This window comes from Mustela putorius, unplaced genomic scaffold (assembly GCF_011764305.1).
Source record: "Mustela putorius furo isolate JIRA1106 unplaced genomic scaffold, ASM1176430v1.1 tig00000145_pilon_pilon_pilon, whole genome shotgun sequence".
In the NCBI taxonomy this organism is placed as follows: Eukaryota; Metazoa; Chordata; class Mammalia; order Carnivora; family Mustelidae; genus Mustela; species Mustela putorius.
Genome location: NW_025421294.1, coordinates 23511709 through 23531602, shown reverse-complemented (window position 1 = coordinate 23531602; position 19894 = coordinate 23511709). Strand labels below are relative to the sequence as shown.

General features: G+C 40.7%; 2 protein-coding genes and 1 pseudogene across 2 annotated transcripts in view; 1 reads left to right on the top strand and 2 right to left on the bottom strand.

Moving 5' to 3' along the window:
• KLHL3 (kelch like family member 3) overlaps positions 1-19894 on the bottom strand; it is a 259630-nt gene that overhangs the window by 123177 nt on the left and 116559 nt on the right. The window lies entirely within an intron of this gene.
• HNRNPA0 (heterogeneous nuclear ribonucleoprotein A0) lies at positions 12941-14730 on the bottom strand. Its single transcript, XM_004744903.3, has one exon. The coding sequence runs from the start codon at positions 14393-14395 to the stop codon at positions 13469-13471; it is 927 nt and encodes a 308-aa protein (XP_004744960.1). The 5' UTR covers positions 14396-14730; the 3' UTR covers positions 12941-13468.
• LOC123390822 overlaps positions 15071-19894 on the top strand; it is a 42766-nt pseudogene continuing 37942 nt past the window's right edge.

Below are 19894 nucleotides of genomic sequence, written 5' to 3'. Positions count from 1 at the left end.
AAAGTACAAAACTGTGGTTAAAGTCAATTGGAAGGTGACAAACAAATAGTTTGTCAGACCAACTTGCTACACATTTCACTGCAGAGACTTTACAAGCAAACAAAATGTGATCCTTCTAACATAGTGACATAACTGTATCTGTCATGGGATGCTACTGTTTATAATAGTTATACCTCTTTTATCCCTAAAGAATTATTTATGGTGCTTATGTCAAAAATTTCTTTCACTTAGATAATTTTAAAGACTGACAGAAGGCAGTTCTTATTATAAACTTGCTTACAAAGAATTTACATGATGGCAGGGAGTCTCCCCAGACTCAATAATGCCAGAAACTGCTCAAAACTGCTAGAAGAGGCAGTAATGAAAAGACCTAGAGCTTTTAGAGAAAAGAAATTAACAAAGTAGAAACTTCTCAGAAGAGCTGTCCACTTAACATAGGGCTGGCTGATCTTTGTGATGTTTTCCAAAACTGCACCTTCTACCCACAACCCAATGTTTTCCACTTAATTTGATTACACTTAAAAAAAAAAAAAAAAGTTGGCTGTGTCTGGTATTCCCAAGACCAACCCAACAATGAGAGACTAGCTAGAAGAAATCACAGAACTCAACACTAAGTGTTGAACTAAGAGCTAGAGTTTAAAAGTCACATGGTTAAGTATTCGTAGTTGGCTGTGTCTGGTATTCCCAAGACCAACCCTACATTGAGAGACTAGCTAGAAGAAATCACAGAACTCAACACTAAGTGTTGTACTAAGAGCTAGAGTTTAAAAGTCACATGGTTAAGTATTCGTAGTCCAATCATACAGAAAAAAAGACACAGACAGTCTGGAGGAATCCATGTATACGCTTCTTTATGCTCTCTCCCTACCATGCTCTGTCCTCTGTGATGTTTCTGCCCAAGAACTCAATACTCAATGTTTTATAGATATCCACTACCTAGCACTTATCAAAATTCCAGACTCCCAGAAGGAAAAAAAAGGTAGTTAACATAAATCAGATTGCTACACAGTCTAGACACAGTGAACCACCATTCTCCATTAATTTATGAACACTACCTAAATCTGGGTGCCCCAACGAGAGCCAATCTTGCAGGCAGCCCCTCTAAAGACAGCCCAGAAGCAATTAAGATTCATTTCAGCCAAAAAGAATCAATCTGTCTCATATGTAAATGTATGTAGGAGGTACACAAACACAGAGAATTAAAGAGATTGTGGGTCTTTTATACCTTCAGCCAAGTTGCTCTCATTGCTTTCCTCATTAACCCTCATTGAAAGCAACTATACCAAAGGAACAAGAATTCTGTTCTAAGAGATGGAAAGCCAGAGACTCTTTTATACTTCAAGGCAGACAATGACATTCTTCTGTTCAAAACCCTGAAATGGTTCACCATTCATGTGGTCAAAGCCAAAATCCTACAACAGCTTATAAGTGCCTACATGGTCTGGCCCGTCTGACCTCATCAGTCACTCCTTTCCTCCTCTTCCCCCATCTGCAGCCACCATGACCAACTTACTTTTCCTCAAAAACACCAGGCACAATCCCACCCCAGAGCTTCTGCTTTCCTAATCCTCTAACTGGAATGCTCTTCCTCTATGTATCTACACTGCTCACTCCATTTTCCTCAAGTCTTTCCTCAAACGTCACTTTCTCTGAGAGACCCACCTAAACCACCCTATTTTAAAATGCGCTCTCTTCACAAGCATCCTTACAGCACTCCCTACTCCATTTTGTTTTTGGTTTTTGAGATCTTATTTATCTATTGTCAGAGAGATAGAGAGTGCGCATGCACAAGCAGAGGGAGCTGCAGGCAGAGAGGGAAGTAGACTCTCCACTGAGCAGGGAGCCCAAGGCAGGGCTTGATCCCAGGACCCCTGGGATCATGACCCGAGCCAAAGGCAGACGCTTAAAAAGACTGGGCCAACCAGGCGTCCCAGCACTCCCTACTCAAGGTAATTTTTTCATACCATTCACTCATCATCTGTCAACACACCATATAATTTATTATGTTTCATTGTCTCCACTAAAATATAAGCTCTACCGAGGGCAGGGATTTTGGGCTCTTTTTCACTGCTCTGTTTTCAGCTGAATCATTGAGGAAAATAATCATAAATCTAACCTAACATAGTAGGAAATAGGGAGACACTAAAATTCAAACAATGTGAGAAAACTCAGGACAGGACACTAACTCACAATAGCTATATCTTCTCCAAGGGTGATGGAACCTGGGAGATCAAGTCATTAGAAAATAGGAAAAGGACTTAAAATTTTTCACTGAAGAGATAAAGGCACACTCAGAGTTATTGAGGTATTCATGAAAGGAATTATTTACAAGGGTGTGGTTACAGGAAAATCAACAATGTTTGACAAACATCTTGGGACCAGCAACAGCAAGCCTGAAGCAGCTATACGACTGAGTGTTTATCAGAACCAGAAAAGACCTAGAGCTGTAAGAGGGCCACTGGAACAGAGTTGTGGCCACCGGAAACCAGTTTGCGGAGTATGTGTATTTGGGGAACAGGGGTACAAATATGTACACCTTGCCTTTCTCTCACTCTTTCTGTCTGCTGGTTTCTCCCACTGCCTAAACCAAAAAAGGAGAAGCCAAAAAAGTACACAGTTCTTTAAGAATCAAGCTCCCAAGAACACAAGAAAAAGAAAGGGTGGGGGTGGGCCGAGAGGGGCAAAAAGAGAATACCGAGCACAGTAATCATTTTGTAAAGCTATCTGCAAAGAAACCATACATCACTGTACTTACCAGCATCTTCAACTATGTTCCACACCTAAATCTAAATCTCTTCTCTCCATTCCCAAGAATTATCACCATCCTCCTAGTCACACAGTAATTCTGATGCAACTATTCTTCTTCCCACATACCCAGTCATTTGACAATTAAGACTTTCACAACTTCCCTCATAGTCCCTATTTCCAGCACTACCTCTTTGTTCATGCTCTCCTTTTCTTACCTGGTTAACATAAGCTCTCTTAACAACCTTGTCAGCTGAAACATCACTGAACTGCCATCTATTCCACTCAGTGCTACGGAGTTAATCTTTCTAAATTAACAGTCTCACTACCACTCTTATTACTCAATAACCATTAGTGATTTCCACTGCCTGCCAGATAAGGTCCAAACTCCTTAGCATAGTATTCAAAGACCTTAGTAATGTGGTTCCAACTTCTCTCAATTTATTTCCCACAGATCTCCTCTACCCTTAGTACAAATTATCCACCTGTATTTGGAAGCAAATCAAGTTTAGCGTGAAGAGTGTGATCATCGGAATCAGTCAGACTTGGATTCAAGTCCCAGCTCAACCATTTCCCCAGCTAGAAACCTGGGAAAAGTTACAGAATCTTTCTGAGACAAGCTTCAGCCACCTCTAAAGCAGAGGGTTAGTGAACAGATCCAGTCAGAACAGGTGTAAATGTATTTTGTACAATGTTTAGCACATAGGCTCCATGTCTCTACCTATTTGTCCCTCTACTTGAAATTATCTTTTTCTCCCCAATCTTATCTATGTGGCAATTTTTTTTTAGGTCAAATGCTTTATCTTCCACAATGATCTTTCTTCCAACATGAAAAACATTTCTCCTCAACATTCACATTATTTATACCTTCCTTATATCAACAAATACTTAAACACTTATGGATAGCTAACATGATTCATACCTCTCCCACTACAGTTGAAGCAGCAGAAGTTTAGGAGGTTCCCATATCCAAGCTCATCCAACAAGGGCAAAGCCTAGTTTAAAACCAATCTCAGGGAATGCCTGGATGGCCCAGTTGATTAAGTGTCTGCCTTAAGCTCAGGTTATGATTCCAGAGTTCTGGGGTCAAGTCCTGCACTGAGGCTCCCTGCTCAGTGAGGAGCCTGCCTCTTCCCTCTGCTGCTCCCCCTACTTGTGCTGACAAATAAAACCGTTAAAAAATAACAAAACCAGGGGCACCTGGGTGGCTCAGTGGGTTAAAGCCTCTGCCTTCAGTTCGGGTCATGGTCCCAGGGTCCTGGGATCCATCCCTGCATCGGGCTCTCTGCTTGGTGGGGAGCCTGATTCTTCCTCCTCCTCTCTCTCTCTGCCTGCCTCTCCACCCACTTGTGATCTCTGTCAAATGAATAAATAAAATTAAAAAAAAAAAAAGCAAACCTATCTTAGTACTAAGACTGAGCTACAGACTATATACGCCTATGTGACTACTTACTCTTCAAGATGGCTATTCATTCACTTCATTAACTGTGCAAATACCACGTGGTTGGGGGGAAATAAAGATACACCTTTTACTAGGCAGTCATGCCTCTTATCACAGGCCATAATTTTAACATTACATACCAGAGAATATAGTTAAAGTCCTTTAAAGGCATTCTTTCACTCAATCTGTTCGACAACCTTGAGACAGGTATTACTAATATTCTTTTTATTTATTTATTCAGCGTAACAGTATTCATTGTTTTTGCACCACACCCAGTGCTCCATGCAATCCGTGCCCTCTCCAATACCCACCACCTGGTTCCCCCAACCTCCCACCCTCCGCCCCTTCAAAACCCTGATTGTTTTTCAGAGTCCATAGTCTCTCATGGCTCACCTCCCCTTCTAATTTCCCTCAACTCCCTTCTCCTCTCCATCTCCCCTTATCCTCCATGCTCTTTGTTATGCTCCACAAATAAGTGAAACCATATGATAATTGACTGTCTCTGCTTGACTTATTTCACTCAGCATAATCTCTTCCAGTCCCGTCCATGTTGCTACAAAAGTTGGGTATTCATCCTTTCTGATGGTATTCTCTCCTTTTTAAAGACAAAGAAACTGAGGGTTTAGGCCAACTTGTTCAATGTCACAGAACTAGAAAGTGACAGGGTCAAGAATGAAATCTAAACTATTTGATGCCAAAATGTATGTCCTTAAGGACTATGAAATATTAAATCAGATGCTTACTCTGAAGTAAATTGTATTTGCAACATAAACATCAGAGAAAAAATGCACCTTTCACATGGTATCTAATCTAGTAACCAGTGAACATGTAAAGCCTTAATATAATCAGAGAATGAATGCTAAATAACAATGACACTCCAAATTGTTTGTATGTTGTTAACAATCCCAGATGATGCTGTGATGCTTAAAAGGAAAGGATCCATCATTTCCAAAGAAACTGAATTTCAATCAGAATGCAGTTATTTGAAGACAAGAACCATGTTTTTCTTACTGCTATGTATCTCCAAATTCTAGATGTCTTTTGCACAAAGGTGATCAATACCTGATGAAAATGATGGCAATCACTGAGAAATAAGCATGTCATTTAAATGCTACACATCAAAGAATTTTAGTTCACATCAGAGAATTTTAGCAGATTGAGAAATAAGCATGTCATTTAAATGCTACACATCAAAGAATTTTAGACACAGAGACCTATTTCAGCAGATAGTTTTCAGTTTTTTGTTTGTCTTGTATTTACTTATTTAAGCAAACCAAAGTGGTAAAATAATCATAGGAGCCTAAGAGAATCTGCCTGGGAAAAGGAGGCACACATACAAGGAAAAAATGCCTTCCTAGAAAGGTATCTTTGTGAATCCTTTTCCTCTGTGAATACTTAATTCACCTAGCTCCAAGTGCAAGCAAAAAAGTAGGTGGAAGAAGTAGAAGACTCAACTGCCCTTCCTACTTTCTGATTCTTTTTTTAAAAGCAGCTTTCAGGGCGCCTGGGTGGCTCAGTGGGTTAAGCCGCTGCCTTCGGCTCAGGTCATGATCTCAGGGTCCTAGGATCGAGGCCCGCATCGGGCTCTCTGCTCAGCAGGGAGCCTGCTTCCCTCTCTCTCTCTCTGCCTGCCTCTCCATCTACTTGTGATTTCTGTCAAATAAATAAATAAAATCTTTAAAAATAAATAAATAAATAAATAAAATAAAAGCAGCTTTCAAATATCTCCTTTTTATGATAAATGTCTTATCTAGTAGCATTTAAATTCTCCTTTAGGGATAATGTGAAGTTCACCCAAAAACAAGTTCCAATCTCAAAGACTAATGTTCTCAAACCAGTTGTGTGCCTCTTTGAAATGAGTAATATATTCTATTTCCCAACTAAAATAATTCCACACATTATAATTAGCAAAAGACTAAATTTAAACATCAAGAACATTCACGAAGTGTTAAAGTCAAATTCAATTTGAGGCTATAATTCATGCCCACTTATTTTTCAAATACTGCCTCCCCCCAAATTATACAAATGTTAACTTTATTTTTAAGATGAAATGTAGAGAATATATAACCTTTCACTTACAGCAAATTCACTTTCTTTTGTATCACAAACTGACTTAATTACTGTAAAAGTTTCTAACAAAATCGTATTTTAAAATTTGGGCGCCTGGGTGGCTCAGTGGGTTAAGCCGCTGCCTTCGGCTCAGGTCATGATCTCAGGGTCCTGGGATCGAGTCCCACATCGGGCTCTCTGCTCAGCAGGGAGCCTGCTTCCTCCTCTCTCTCTGCCTGCCTCTCTGCCTACTTGTGATCTCTCTCTGTCAAATAAATAAATAAAAAATCTTTAAAAAAAAAAAAAATAAAATAAAATAAAATCTACTAGTAAGTCAAAATATAAGATATTTGTAAGATGAAAATGCAAGAATGATGAGCATACTGCTAACTACAGCTTAATAAAAGGGGTCTCCCAAAGGTGAATTACACTCCTGATGGAAAAATCCACTAGTATATGGTGATTATCATTTCCTACTTAATATTTCCACAATCTTGTAAATCTTTCACTGAATAAGTTTCACCTCTCTTAAGCTGATTTTGCTATCAATACTTAGCAAAAATCCTGAATCTTAAAATAATGCAAAATAAATAAAAATGGATGATGTGCTTTTAGAGTCTACTCTGCAGTCTAATAATACAAGAAAAAAAGGTAAAGAGCCTTTTATTTAGCAAGTTGCTTAATTCAACTTAAAAGCAATTTCTGCAGTGAGAAACCCCTATGGTAGAATAAACTAGAGAAGAATAATAAACTGCCTATTTATTGTTATAAAATTTCCAGACTTCAAAGTATAGTCCCTTCAGAATATCAAGGCATGTTTTTTAATGTAGATACATTAAATATGATTTAATCAACTCTTTCTCATGAACTGAAACAAAAAGCTAGGAGGGGAAAATAACTATCAGAAAAATCCTTGTAGGACTCTAGCAGATTTCTCAGAGAACAATCCATACACTAATATGGCCCTGCGATTTGGTATAATCTGTGGAATGGAGTGGGGGCAGGGGGGGCGCTGGGTGGCTCAGTCAGTTAAGCATCTACCTTCAGCTAAGGTCATAATCCTGGGGTCCTGGGATCGAGATCCATGTTGGGGCTGAGCAGGGAGCCCGCTTCTCTCTCTCTCCCTCCAGCTTGCTTGTGCTCTCTCACGCTCTCTCAAATAAAAAAATAAAATCTTAAAAAAAAAAAAAAAAGCTGTAGAATGGCCTTAGCCACCTCATCCACCTATTCTAAATGTCAATTCTCTGGTTTCCTTTGATCCACACAGAAAGTCACCCCTACTGCTCATAATACATGTCTGAGTAAAATGCCCATACTCTATTTTGTTTAAATTCCCACCACCCAAACTAAACCGTGGGTACCTCGTGAGCAATTTATTTACTACATTTATTTTACTCTATTTACTACACATATTTTGCTATATCTACTACATGTATTATTTACTACATTTAGCTAAGTCACGTTCAATAAATTGTTTATAAAGAATTACAAAAATTAGTGCCAGGGTTTCCTCTTGAAGGCTGTTACTGAATTAGTTACCAAATAGGACTAAGAACTAACAGTATCGAATCAGAAAGAATCGAAGCAATTAAAGTCTTTCATACCACAGGAAAAATTAGCCTAAGAAAAATAAGTTGACTTACCAAGGTTAAATAGTAAGATCTGAATCCATGTTTCAACTGGCAATTTAGATTTTGGGTATTGCCCACCTCTGATCCAGAGTAAACCTCTCCCAGCATACCCTTTCCAGGTTATTTTCTTTGTTTTCTCAAGAGCTTCTTGAGGAAGTATTTAGCAATTCACATAATTCAACTTAAAAGCAATTTCCGCAGTGAAAAACCTCTATTCACACACACCTGAAATACGATGATACCAGTTTTAGGTAGAATAAACTAGAAAATAATAAACAACTGCCTATTGTTATAAATTTCCAGAATTCAATGTATAGTCCCTTCAGAATATAAAGGCATGTTTTTAATGTAGATATATTAAATATTCTTTAATCAACTCTTTCTCATTCAAGGAAATTTGGGAGAGAAAAATGACTAAGTATCAGAAAAATCCTTCTAGGACTCTAGGAGATTTCTTAGAGAACTATCCATACACTAATATAACCAATAGCTTCAGCCAGGCTCCTATACTTGACTTTTTTCCTCTTTTTTATGTTGTAAATGACAACACAAAGCCTGCAAAAGTCTTAAATTAAAAACAGAAAACTGGAAATATGCTATTCAATAAATCATGTGCATCTATGCTATAGTACACCATATAGTTATATAAGATACATGTATAAATATAGAATATCTTTGATGTTAAAATTCATATATATGCATATGTATCTACCTATCCTACCAAAGAAAAAGATCTAGAAAACAAATTGTTAACAAAGGTTATCTCTGGGCACTGCAAGAAAACAGAAATTTTTTTAACTTTTACAATTTTTTTAAAAAATAAGCAGAAGATTCCTATTTCTTGTTCTCAGCAGCTCCATGATCTTAGGCAAATTACTTACACTAGGTACTAGCCTGTAGCTAATACAGAATAGATAATAGGATCTCCTCATAGTTACTGAGGACTAAAATAAATGATGCACAGAATACCTCACACAATGTAATAGTCAAACCTTTATTTCGGACAGTAATGAAATGTCCTAAGTGATAGTGTGTAGCCATCTTATGGAAAAACTGTCAAATATTTCTGCAGTAAAAACCACTGGAGAAAACAGAAGGGGAGGACAACAATATGTTCCTGAAATGATAAGGCCATTAACTATTCTATCGTGTATAATCGAGCTTTGAAAATTTTCTGTAAAATGTTTTCACTGAATTTACCCTAAGGCTTTAAAAAGCTGCAATTGAATATGTACCTTCATCTGTGTGTATACAAAGAACTGAAAAATATTTCTGAAACCACAAAACTGCTGCATTCTATCACATTTAACTATGAGTTAACTATCTAATCAATTAAGTACAGGAGATCAGCAAAAACATATCTGCAAAGATAATGATCACATTACTCATCAATCAAGAGAAAAAACTCATTCCATCAAAAAGAGTATTTTAACTTATAGGACAACTATACTATGAAACATTTACGGTTGGCCCTCAAACACAGGTTTGAACTACACAGGTCCACTTAGTGATCTTTTTCTATAAATGCAGTACGACACTATAAATATCATTTTCTCTTATTAGTTTAATAATTATCTTCTCTCTAGCTTACTTTATTAGAATACAATATGATAGCTGTAACATACAAAATATGTGCTAATTGACTATGCTATAGCTAAAACATCCAGCTGACAGGATTAGTAGTTAAGTTTAAGGAGAGTCAAAACTTACACACAGATTTTAAACTGCATTGGGGGGGGTGTCACTGCCCCAACCCCCACTATGTTCAAGGGTCAACTATATAGACAACAGAAAGGTGTATTTGTATTCCTATGAGAATGTTATTGACATACATTAAAAATGCAAAACCATATAATCCTATTTTTTAAAAAATTAACTTAGGTGCATACCAAGGAGAGTTAGGAGAATATAAACTTATTAACGATTACCCTTGAGAAGAGGATTTGGTCATATTGGTAGAATATTTACTCACTTTTCATTTATTTTGATTTATAACCAGTTATTTAACATTAGTAAATTTATTCTTAAAATACACCAGCCCCAAGACTCAATAAGATTTTTGTATTTTCTATTTCCTAGTAGTAATAATGCCGTTTTCTGTGACAGTCTAAATGATAAGCAACATAACAACTTTTTAAATAACATACTGTATTGCAGAAAATACGTTTCTTAGGCTTTACCTATTCTTTCAAGGGATTCTTTATTGAAAAAAAAATCTTACAATGTATTTTCACTTTTAATAGAAAGCATGAAACAAAGGCACATCAAAATAACCTGCAAAGAGACATTAAGAAAAAAGCACTGCCCTACTCTGGTGTAGAGGCAATTTTTGTTGCCCTGTTTCAGATGGAAGTGAAATAAAGACCTTCTGAAACAGAATAGAACGCATTTTTCCCAGTAATCACAATCTTACACTCATTAAGTTGGTTAAAATAGGGGAGACTTACCCAAATGTTATCTTTCTAGGTAAAATCCACTGTCTACTTGCAGTTTTACTCATATCAATCCAACATCCAAAGGTCCACTTTCAGTCAGCAAAGATACAGGCATATAAAATTTAACAGAACACAAATTCGAGAAAAGCAAACTTAAAGAAGCCTACAAAATAAGCGACACTGTCACTTCTGGTCTTGAGGGGAATAATCATCAATACTAAATTTTCAAGTATCCTCAAACCCTTTAACCTTGTTTAAATGCAAAAATTTATTGTGAGGCATATTTAAGAAATTATGTTCAAAAGCACTAAGTTATTGGAAGAAACATATCATTCTATAGTTATCCCTATAAACATTAACCATTTGCAAGCTTAAGATTTGAAACTACCATCAATCTTTAAATGCCTTTCAAAACATGGTTCAACTAATAATTACCACTGAATTTATACCAAAAATCCCGTAAATGTAAAAGCTCTTCATAATAGCGAGACAAAAAATGGTTTTTATTTTCATAATCTTTCAAATTAGATTCAAGCATGGCATAAAATTCTATTCAGTACTGACTAGATTCTGTACCACACCCTCTCATGAATTCTTAAGTTTTAAGTAATAATGTTCAGATAGTTCTCATAGGTGAAAGGACTTAAAAACCCTACATATCAAAAATGCTTCTATAAAAATTGACAAGAGCAATTCCAGAAAGACTAAATATCACTATGCTTTTGCCTTCACTGAATACCAGTCCAGATCACAGAAAATCTATCAAGGTAAGTGCACAACAATGAAGTGTTAATATAAATGAACAGCACCTTGAGTTGCTTTTCTAATTAACAGGTAATCCTTCTACATCATTCATTTTACGTTTTAGAAGTCACTATGTTAGGAATACAAAATACCAATAACCTTATCAGACTTTGGAAACCCTCCAAAAAGGGGACTATTCCAACTGACCCAGAAGAATTGGATCTTCCCACTAAAGCTGAATAAAAGGCAAGCAGAGTAATAGTTATAATGAAAACTTTTAAGCGTATCATTTTCTGTACCTTCGAGGCACTCACAAAATGGTACTAAACTACCAAATGAAGAAGTCCACATGTATTATGTTTCACTAAACTAAAAAATAAATTTAAAGAGCTGTAGAACCACTTAAGAGCAAGATTTGACTACATTTATTCAACGTGCAAAAAACATCTATCCCATCTGTCATAGAGGTATACTCAAGTTATCTGTACCAAGCATCAGCTATTGTCAAAACGACTACTGAGCAGTCCTAATCTAGCCTCACAATCTTGACCTCTCTTCTATCTCTTGAAATGAAAGCCCCAGCAATTAAGATAAAAAATTTGGCACAAATTAGATATTAAGAAATATACAGTAGCAAGAACTAAGACAAAGTCAATGCTAAAATAATCTTTTACTTTAAAGCCCATTAACCACCCCTTCAGAAAGCTTCTTAATATACATTTGGGCTTTTGAATGCAATATTCAAGTAAAAAGTTTTACCGTAACATTAAATCAAGTGTACTATATCATAAGTACTCTGAACACACCCACCAGGTTATACATACTCTCACTCAATCATGTAAAGAATTGAATTCTTTATTTGTGATATCCATAAACGTTGCTATTCTATATTTCTATCCAGGAAGGCAATTTTCTCCTATATCATTGTTTTGTTTTGTTTTTTATAAACAACAACTTGAATTCTATTGCATGAAAGGGCTACAAATATACATTTGTTAACCAAGCAGAATACACAAATATTTTGCTTTACAACTTGCACCTAAGACACCAGTACACGTAGCTGGTTCATTAGCTGTCATAGCAATTTTGGGCCATTGCCCAAGCTATGCATAGCAGTTTACATTTTCAAATCTCGTGTAGAAAGGGTAATAGTGATATGGACTGTTAACTACATTCCCATAAAGCCCATCTCAGTTACAAGTAAATGTGTAACCAAAGTCTGCACAGATTTGTGATGGCAAAACTTCTAAATCTGATGCAATTATCCTAAACAAGTTTTTTAAACAAATTGTTTCGCAGATATACTGCCATTCTGCCAGTAGATGGTGCTACAAAGGTTGGGGGAAGGATTTCCAAGAGGACAACAATTCAGCTATAGGAAAAAACGTTTAAACCTGCTCTGAAAATACAAAAATGCATTTAGTTTAAGGGTAAAATATAACCCTTATTTGTAACCATTCATTACAGACAAACCAGTAAGAGGGATGAAACTAGGCCATCTGAAAATTTTTAAACAGTTTATATGAATGAAAACACATGCTTAACACAAACTATTTCTTTTCAAACTACACAGTACATACTTTGAAGTAAATTCTCATAGAAAGAAGTGACCAACCATGTCAAGATGATAAGCAAATCGCTTGGTACAAGAGATGGATGCACAGAAACTTTAAAGATTTTAAAAAGCTACATCCACCACTGCAAAAGTTTTGCCTGTAAGGGATAAAATTTAACACGTCACTAGAAAGGCAACAGGAAAAAAAAAAAAACCACCAAAGGACCTTTTGAAAGTTTCTCTAAGTACACATCAAGAATTAAGAATGAACACGAAAATTATTAAACTAATATCCCTTAAAACGGTAAGGAATGGATCCTAGAAAAAAATGTTAGACATATACGGTCAAACACAATGATTTATTAAAAATAAAACGTAAAAATGATTTTTGTACATATGCTTCCAAATTTCAGGCATGGAATCCAAGTAGATTTCATAGAAAACGCTGTAGCCAGATATCAAGTCCTTACAACAAAGTAAATTACCCCCCCACCCCAACCCCCGCCCAGGTTTTGCTACAGAATCAGCAAGTTCACTCCCTCCCCCCCAAAAAACACAAATTAAAACAAGACATTTTGCTAGTATAAAAACGACCAAGGTCCAAGTAATAATAAAAAAATAGAGTCCATCAATGACTGTAACACAAAAATGTGTATGTGAGGCCGAGTCCATCTTCGGAGGGAGAGACAAGAGAGGTGGCAGGCAAATAGGGCAACACCCCCAAGGATAGCAGCCTTAGAAGCGGCTCCCCCAAGGGCAAAATGGGGAAGGCGGTGGGAGAGGAAGGAACTTAGGAGTTGACCCTAGCTGGGTTGTTGAAAAGAGCTACCCCTATAGCCACTCCCAGGTATTTTTAGATTTTTTTTTTTTAAAAGGAGCTGCCTCCATAACCACCCCCACCGCCATAGCCGCCTCTGTAAGGTCCACTGTTACTGCGACCGCCCCAGCTGCTGCCACCGCCACCGCCGCCGCCGCCTCCCTTCATGGGCCCATAGGAGGACTGATGCTGGCTGTAGCTGCCGAAGCCGCCGAAGCCGTTACCGTAGTCGCTTCCCCCGTAGGACGAACCGCCTCCGCCGCCTCCGTAGGCATTGTAGCCACCGCCTCCGCCGCCCCCGCCTCCGCCGTAACCACCGTAGCTGTTGTAACCGCCACCGCCGCCTTTAGACAGGCCGTTCTGGTCTCGACCACCGCCGCGACCCCGGCCGCCCCGGCCGCCCCGGGAGGACCGGGACCCGCCTCCGCCCCCACCGGAGTGGATATCCTCCTTGGGGACCGCCTTCTTCACTTCCACGCGATGGCCCTGGATCGGATGGAACTTGACAACCGCGGCCTTGTCTGCCGCGTCGTGATTCTGAAAATACACGAAGCCGAAGCCACGCTTCTTGCCCGACTGCTTGTCGGCAATAATTTCGGCCTTTTCCACCGTGCCAAACTGCGAGAAATGCTCGATGAGGTCGCCCTCGGCCACGTCTCCCTTTAGGCCCCCGACAAAGAGCTTCTTAACCTTGGCGTGGGCACCGGGCCGCGCCGAATCCTCCCGGGACACCGCCCGCTTCAGCTCCACCGTGTTGCCGTCCACGGCATGGGGCGAGGCGGCCATGGCGGCATCGGCCTCCTCCACATTGGAGTAGGTCACGAAGCCGAAGCAACGGGAGCGTTTGGTCTGGGGGTTCACCACCACCACGCAGTCCGTCAGAGTCCCAAAGGCCTCAAAGTGGCCGCGCAGGCCCGACTCACTCGTCTGCACATTGAGGCCGCCGATGAATAGCTTACACAACTGGGAATTCTCCATCTCCACGGCCCGGGCCTTCCCCCCGCCCTGCGAGCTCCGAGGTTTCGCCGTCGCCGTTATCGTTGGCTAAGGCCTCTTCACAGCTTGGGCCCAGCCGTTGCTGGAGCCGCCACCGCCGGTCACCGACGGGGAAGGGAAGAAGGGAAGGGGAGGGAAGGAGGAGAAAAGGAAGGGGAAGGGAAGGGGAGAGGTGCCGGCGAGAGGGCGAGCCGAGGCGTCTGGAAGCCAACCAACACCACCGCTATCGCCACCGCCACCGCCGCCTCCGCTCCCCTATCTGGGCACCACACAAAGAGGCCGCTGAACGCGCGCGCACCCTCCCCGAGGCGTGCGTCACCGCCGACGTACGGCAGCCCAGTGCAGCCCGCCAATCCCTGCGTCGCTCTCCCTAGTCCCGCCTACCGCGCCGCAGCGCCGCTCTCGGTCACGGACTCCCCGCCCTCCGCGGTCGATTCAAGCCGTCGGCCTGCGCTGCTCCCGCCACCGCCTCTACAGTCCCGCTTTCACACCCTGGCTCCCCCGTGTTCGCTGACCAGGGACTCTCCTTGCTCTCCGCGCACCTCCGCAATTCATTTCTTCCCAGCCCCGCGGCTGTTCCCAGTGTGTTGCCCCCTCCCCTTGCCGTATCCCCTCGCCCAACTCCGCAGTGGCGTTCGCGCCAGCCCCTTGAGAGACATGTGGGTTCAGCCAATCACTGCGACCCGCTCGCGCCCACTTCCGTTTTCGGCCGCCGCTGGACGGGCGCGCTCCCCGGTGCGCGCTGGCTACGGCGCTCCCTGTGTGCAGAACCTACCTGCTACCCAGATGCCTTATCCACCTTCCTGGGCTTGGTGGGGGGCGGGGGTTGAGCGGGGACGCGCTGGGGGTCCGTTCCCAACGGATGCGGCCTGGGGCCCCACGCGCGGGCTTTTTGAAAACTTGACTGTTGGGGTTAGGGGTCTGGGTTTACCCGCCGCGATTCAGCCGGGACGCTACACCTGGCATCCTCTCCGCGCCCCCCCCCCCGTCGCACAAAGATGGAGGGTAGAGACCTGGTCGGGGAAAGGCGGTTACTAACCGTTTACTGGGGGCCCGACGCGCAGTTAAACTAAAACACTGGCACGTGGCCCTGAGCAAAAGCAAGCCCGAGGCCAGGTGAAGGGCGGCGGTGTGCCACAAGCGCTTCCGATTTCCGACCGAGGCGTGGCGCAAGAGCCCCCGCCACCCTGCGGCCCTCCGTGAAGCCCTTCCCGACGCCCCTCAGCCTCCCCTCGCGCACTCCGACAGCTGGCATTTTCATTTAACTAAAGGGCACACATCGTTTTATAGGTTTACGTTACCTACGCGTTGCTTCCTTCCCAACAAGTTACCTTTCTTTAAAAGCAGTCTACAACAAACCGGGGACCGAAGGGGTTAAACACGAAGACATTATACATAAGTATCACGCAGTGCTGGTAAGTGCCTTACCGACCCTCACTCAGGTGCAAATGCAAGCAAGTTAGGTCGGCTTCCACTTACTGAACATTTTGTGTGCCATGCAAGATTCAAGGAGCGGGACACGGTAAATACTGAAGATGAGGTGTTCCTCACTGCATCCTGGAGTATTCAGGATTGAATGGCGAAAGAGGCAGCACATGCCCTCAATCTCTGATTCAAAGGCTAGATAAAATTTCTAAAGGGACTTTACATGAGGAAAATAGGAAACAAAAACCACATAAGGTTCAAGGGACAGTAAGTAGACTAGTTTGGAGCGAGAGGTTTTTGATAGAAAATAATGGGTAATCCAGGTTTAGAGTCTTGGACATTAGGGAATGCCTTGAAATTTAGGTAGTAGTCAAAATTAGTTCAAAGGCATTTAGATTAAGCTTCATGGCTTGAGAACAAACTAGAGTCTGGTATTACCACCTACTAACTGTGTGATCATTGTATGACTTTGAGCAAGTCACTTAACCTTTTTTAAAAACTTAGCCAGTTTTATTATGTGAAACTCAAAAAACTGAACACCTCCCAACTGTGGTAAAAATTAAATGAAATTTTGTATGTAAACACAGTGCTACTACATACTAAATGCTCAATTCAACCAACAAATATACCAGGTGCTGGGAATATGGCAATAAAGAACAGACAAAACTTTCTGGGCTCATAGAGCTTACATTCTAGAGGGGAGAAGCAGATAACAAGAATGATACACACAGCATGATAGTGGTCAGTGGGCTCCCAATTAAAGGAGGACAGTAGGACGCTATTACCTTTATGTTACGGGGAAAAAAAAAACCACACACACAAAATTCAAGTATGTCAGAATTTGCTAACGACTGATGATACAGAATGAGGAAAACAAAAGCATTCCAGTGTTTGAAATCTGGAACACTAAAATTGTAGCCTGAACGAACTACAAAACTAAGGAAACTATTTTGGAGGGAGTTGGGCAAGATGATAAACATAGCTGTTTAAGGTGATATGGGATATTTATAGGGCACTATTTTTCACTATCCCCAAGATTACACCTGACATGAGAGATTAGACATTAAGAAAAGTATTTTAATTTTAGGGGCACCTAGGTGGCACAGTTAAGCATCAGACCCCATTTAAGCTCAGGTCCTGATCTCAGGGTTGTGTGATTGAGCCCTAGCTAGGGCTCCACGCTGAACATGCTTAAAATTCTCTCTCTCCCTCTCCCTCTGCCCTTCCCACCCCTCACTCTCAAAAAAAGCAAAAAACAGAAAAAAGGCTGTAACAGTAAAAGATGAACTTCTGAAGGAAAGTGATTAAACCATAACTTATTTTCTCATACAAACTATAAATTCCAAACTAACAGTTTTCTTCTACATTGTTTTTTAAAAATCCTCCATACCACTTAATTGGGAATCTATTATGGGTTTAATGTCTACAGACTAGGAAAGCATCACAGAGGCATATGTCTGATAAACCTTACGTATAGGGGCTCTGAACTATATAAAAAAATGCGTTTCCTGGGGTACCTGGGTGGCTCAGTACAGGGGAAAAAAAGCACCCAGAGTGTGCACATGCTCTCTTTCTCTCTCTTTCTAGTAAATCAATAAATATTTTTTTAAGTGCTTACATATAAAAGGGGTTTAGGAGATGATGGGAGGTGATACAAGCATGTTTAAGAGACATTTAGGAAGCCAGGATAAATGCAAAATAATTGGGAGGTTAGATTATCTTTGGAGATTAGATTGGTAAAGGTGGGCACAGTGAATACGGAGTATTATAGAAACACTTAAATGAAGCAGTTTCCTACCCCTCAGATCATTCAAAAAGAAAAACTTTATTTTCCTACTTTACCTTTCAGATCACTGCCTGAGTTTGTTCCTTGGTTTTACCTTGTTTACTAGTATCTCAGCCTTCCAAAATAAAACAAACATTTAAAATATAACTGAAATTTAGACATTTGGTTTCCATCCCTCTTGCAAGCTTGATTACAGAAACCTAACTGCATGTGGTGGGTACACAACTCCTACACCTTACACACTAATGAAGGTGTATTTTACTGTACCTAAGTTATACCTAGAAAAAGAAAAAGAATGGGAAAGGAAAGGAAAAAGGATGAGCTGGGGAAGAAAGGAAAACTATGATAACCTATATTTCCAGAAAGCAGCACCTCCAATTTTTTTTTTAATCAACCTTCTATGACATCCAAGAGTCTCTTTTTATAGTTAGGGTTTTGGTATGTATTTAATTGTGTCCCCTCCAGAAAGTTCATATGTTGAAACCTCACCCCTCAATACTTCTAAATATAACTGTAATTGATGCGAAGGTCGTTAAGAAGAGAGAGGCAAGATGGTGGAGGAGTAGCAGACTGAAACAATATCAGATCCCAAGAGTTCCGCTAGATAGGTATCAAACCATTCTGAACACCTACAAACTCAACAGGAGATAGAAGAAAAGCAGCAATTCTAGGAACAGAAAACTGACCACTTTCTGAAAAGTAAGACATGCTGAGAAGTGAATCCAAAGCAACGGGAAGATAAACCACGGTGGGAGGGGCCGTCTCCTGGCAAGCGGCACAGCAGTGGGGCACAAAATCAGAAATTTTAGAATTCTGCTCCACTGAGGGACATTGCTCCAGAGGCTAAGTGGGGGTGGAGCCCTTGCAGAGAATGTGGTTTTAAGACCCATGGGGTCACAGAAAGATCAGAGGTGTCTGAGTGGCAGCTGCCAGGTATCAGAGCGGGGAAGCCGGCTGCAAAGACGGAGCTGAAGAATGAGCTTTCAGATCGGGGTTACCTTAAACTGTGAGCCAAGGCATAGTCGAGCCACTGCTCTTCGAGCAGGGACCCCACAAGTGGCAGATCCAGGGAGACTCACCTTCCTGCTCCTGGAGAAGCAGTGCGGCAGGAATCCGCAGGGTTTGGAAACTCCAAACGGGGCGATGTGCCAGAGATAGAAACGCTCAGTCACAGGCCAGGTGAGCTCGGAGTGTGCCCAGAGACCAGAGAGAGGAGTGATTGAGCGCTTTTCTCTTAGGGAGCACTGAGGAGGGGGTCTCCGAGCTCTCAGCTCCTCCAGGCCAGAGATTGGGAAGCTGCCATTTTCATTCCCGTCCTCCAAAGCAGTATGGAAAATGTTCAGGGAACAAAATCTCCCAAGAGCAAACCCGAGCAGGTTACTTAGCCCAGTCCCTAGCAAGGACAGTGCAATTCCAACTTGGACAAAGACATTTGAGAATCACTGCAACAGGTCCCTCCCACAGAAGATCAGCGAGAACAACCAGCCAAGACCAAGCTTACTGATCAAGGAGAACAGCCAAACTCCAGAGCTAGAGGAAAGCAATGCATAGAATTCATGGCTTTTTTCCCACAACTTTTTACTCTTGCAAAGTTAATTTTTTTATAATTTTATTTTTTTCTTATTCTATTTTTTTAACTTTTCCTCTTTTCTCTTTTAGCTTTTTTTTTTAAAAAACTAGTTTATCTTCACAATACCTTTCTTTTTAAAAAAAAAAAAATCTTTTTAGGGGTGCCTGGGTGGCTCAATGGGTAAAAGCCTCTGCCTTTGGCTCAGATATGATCTCAGGGTCCTGGGATCAAGCCCCACATCAGGATCTCTGCTCAGTGGGGAGCTTGCTTCCCCCTCTCTCTGTCTCTTCCTGCCTCTCTGCCTACTTGTGATCTCTGTCAAATAAATAAATAAAATCTTTTTTAAAAAATCTTTTTAAACCTTCATTGTAATAGTCATATTTTATCACTTCATTGTATTTAACCTTATTTTTTGTAACACATAGGTTTTTGTTTTTCCTAAAAAATTTTGGGATACAGTTTCTAATAGATCAAAATATACCCTAATCTAGCATATGGCTTTCTTCTACTCTCCAGCCGGAGCACAATCCCTCCTCTTTTTTTTTTCTTTTCTTTTTCCTACCAACTTATCAATTCCTTTTCAAGAATTTTTTTTTAAGTTTTCATCTTTGAAGTCATATTCCAACCCTTATTTGTGTGTGTGTGTGTTTGTGTGTATTTTTTTCTTTCCTTAAAATTTTGGGAGGTAATTTCTTCTAAG